This window comes from Lycium ferocissimum, chromosome 4 (assembly GCF_029784015.1).
Source record: "Lycium ferocissimum isolate CSIRO_LF1 chromosome 4, AGI_CSIRO_Lferr_CH_V1, whole genome shotgun sequence".
In the NCBI taxonomy this organism is placed as follows: Eukaryota; Viridiplantae; Streptophyta; class Magnoliopsida; order Solanales; family Solanaceae; genus Lycium; species Lycium ferocissimum.
Window position 1 is genome coordinate 11,766,024 of NC_081345.1, and position 2,793 is coordinate 11,768,816.

General features: G+C 34.2%; 1 protein-coding gene across 1 annotated transcript; it reads right to left on the reverse strand.

The window, feature by feature from the left end:
* Positions 1-1,040: 1,040 nt before the first annotated feature.
* LOC132053745 (zinc finger BED domain-containing protein RICESLEEPER 3-like) lies at positions 1,041-1,517 on the reverse strand. The gene has a single exon (XM_059445850.1). It carries the CDS (start codon positions 1,515-1,517, stop codon positions 1,041-1,043), a length of 477 nt encoding a protein of 158 aa, XP_059301833.1.
* Between the last annotated feature and the right edge of the window lie 1,276 nt (positions 1,518-2,793).

A 2,793-nucleotide genomic window follows, 5' to 3' on the forward strand; every position in this document is an offset into this window, starting at 1 on the left:
CTTCAACTCCATGAATGAACTAGCTTATGACATTTTAAAAGGAAACAGGTAGTCAATTTCTCCTTCCATTTAATCTCATAAAAATGCAACATGACAAAGACTAAAAATCCAAAGAATGCATAAGTAAACAGTTGAATGAGGCTAGGCTACCATCAACATTTGAAAACATATTAGCACAAGATAAAAGCTAAGTTACCAAAAGAATCCATATTAATATTTTCAAGACTGAAAGTAGCTAATGCAAGTGGTGTTGTAGTTAGCAATAACTTGTCTAGCACCACCAGAATTTCAGATAACCCAAAACAACAGACAAACTGTCAAAGAACCTGAAAATTAAGTCCAAACATAGTACTAATAGTTCTAGTCAAGTTAACAAAGCAAAAATTACTCAATCCTTATAGTGTTATGCTTCTGCTCCAAGCGATCCAAACAACGTTTAACATGAGACCTTAAGAAGGAAGCTCCAAAGATGCTTTGAATGGTAACGAACAACACGGCCACAATCAATGCACTTTATGGTGCACCATCCATCATCATTTTCTTCAAGCTTTTCATAGTGATCCCAAATAGGTGACGATCTTTAGGACCACGACGTCGAGGCATGGTTAAACCTAATTAACATAGAAATAGAGAACTTATCAATTGATGACTTAATGTCTACAACACTAGAAAGATTAAAAAAAAAAAGTAAAATATTCTCTTCCTAAAGAAAAAGGGAACTACAAGAAATATCACAAAGTGAAAACAAAAAGGAAGAGAGTATTTGGAATCAGCAAATGTAATATTCCAGCTAGGAGTTGACTAATTAACTTACCAAAGTTTCACGTCTTAACAATCTACGATTCTACATGTCATCAACGGAAGGTTCTTTTCCAAGATTGACCATATCTAAAGAGAATTATATTAACAAGTCAATCAACAACAATATTAAATAAATAATTTATAATTTTACATAAATACAAGGTTCTTTTTTTTTTACTTTTTTCAAGTTGCTCGAGGGAATCTAAATCTTCCTCAATACTTATGAGCGTTGGTTCACTTCAAATCCAATCTTGAAGGCACACTAGAGCTTGTACCAATTTACGAGTTAATGAACTCCTAAACGAATCAAGAACGCGCCCTCCAGTACTAAAAGCACATTTGGACGCCACACTTGAAATAGGAATGACTAACACATCTCGAGCCATCTCAGAAAGAATGGGGAATCTAGGTGAGTTAACTTCCCACCAAAGCAATATTTTAAAATCTTGTCTTCCAATTTTAATATCTTCTGCAAGATATTTTTCTAACTCTGACTTAGAATCTGCACCTCCACTTCCAGATGTATGTCTAAATAATTCCTTATAGAAGTCACCAAATTCCCCTATAGGTTCGAGCCTTGAACTGGAAGTTGCCACTTCTATTGAAGAAAGTTGACTACCTTTATCTTTTGAATCACTCTTCACATACTCATTAAACAATGAAGTCATGTACTTTAGCACATCTTTTTCTATATCTGGCCCTTTGTTCCCAAACATCTTCTTAAGTCCAAAACTAAGAGAATTAAATTTGTAGCGAGGATCCAAAACACATAATATAAAAATCATCTTATTCATTTATCAAAGTTTTGCTTCATCTTCTTTGCCATTTCACCCAAAACAGTATCTTCATGTGATGTCAATTTTGTCAAGTAAACAACAACTTGACAAATTTCAAGAAAATGAAAATTAGATGTAACATAAAGTGATCTAGAAACCTTCTCAGTAAGCTTGAAAAATAGTTCAAGAAATTTCGCAATTCTTTTTACACTTTCCCAATCACTATTCAAAAGTGTACCTACAGAACTTCCATCGATAGTATCAACAAACTCAAGATGATGTGACAAGCTAATATCACGATCCGCATAATCTGAAATTGCACCCTCATATTCAATAGCTCTGTTCAACATCAAGTAGGTGGAATTCCACCTTGTGGGAACATCTAAGCATAAATATTTCTTAACAAGACTTACCTCTTCACAACATTCATGAAACTTCCCTCACCTAGCATAAGATGGCCTAATGTATCTCACTATTTGCCTAACTCTTTCAATAGACTCAATTGATTCTTTTATACCATCTTGAACAATAAGATTTATAATATGAGCCATACACCTCACGTGAAGGTGAGTACCAGTCATAAGATTGGTCCCCCATTTAGTTAATTACTTAGACAACTCTTTCACTGTCACGTCATTTGAACTAGCATTGTCAACTGTAACAGTGAAAATCTTTTGTAACCCCCACTCCTGCAAACACTTACTAATAGCCTTTGCCATGTCTTCACTTCTATGACTAGAAACTGGACAAAAGTTGATAATCCTTTTATGCAATTTCCACTTATTATCAATCCAGTGAGCGGTAATAGCCAAATAATTAATTCTTTGCAAGGAAGTCTAAGTATCAGTAGTAAGACATACTCTCTGTTGTGTTTCCTTAAACTCAATCATCAATTTTTTTCTCTTCATCATAAAAATTAAAATAATCACGAGTGACAGTAGTACGGGAAGGAATCTGGAAAAACGTTTATGCCACTTTCATAAAATTTTTGAAACCTTCTTTTTCAACAAATCTGAAAGGAAGTTCATTGATAATTACCATATGACACAAAGCCTTTCTACAGGCTTCTTGATCAAATTTCCGTGCTGCAACAATTACATCACCCTTGTCACCCCCCGTAACAGGTTTAAAAACTAATTTTGCTTGATTAATATCAACATTACAAGAAATCTTCTTACATTTGGGTATCTGACCAAGCATTCCCCTTGTACCATGG

What these genes read in the sequence shown, in the direction of transcription:
- LOC132053745 (XM_059445850.1), bottom strand. Translation starts at nt 1,517, where the DNA reads ATGTTTGGGAACAAAGGGCCAGATATAGAAAAAGATGTGCTAAAGTAC.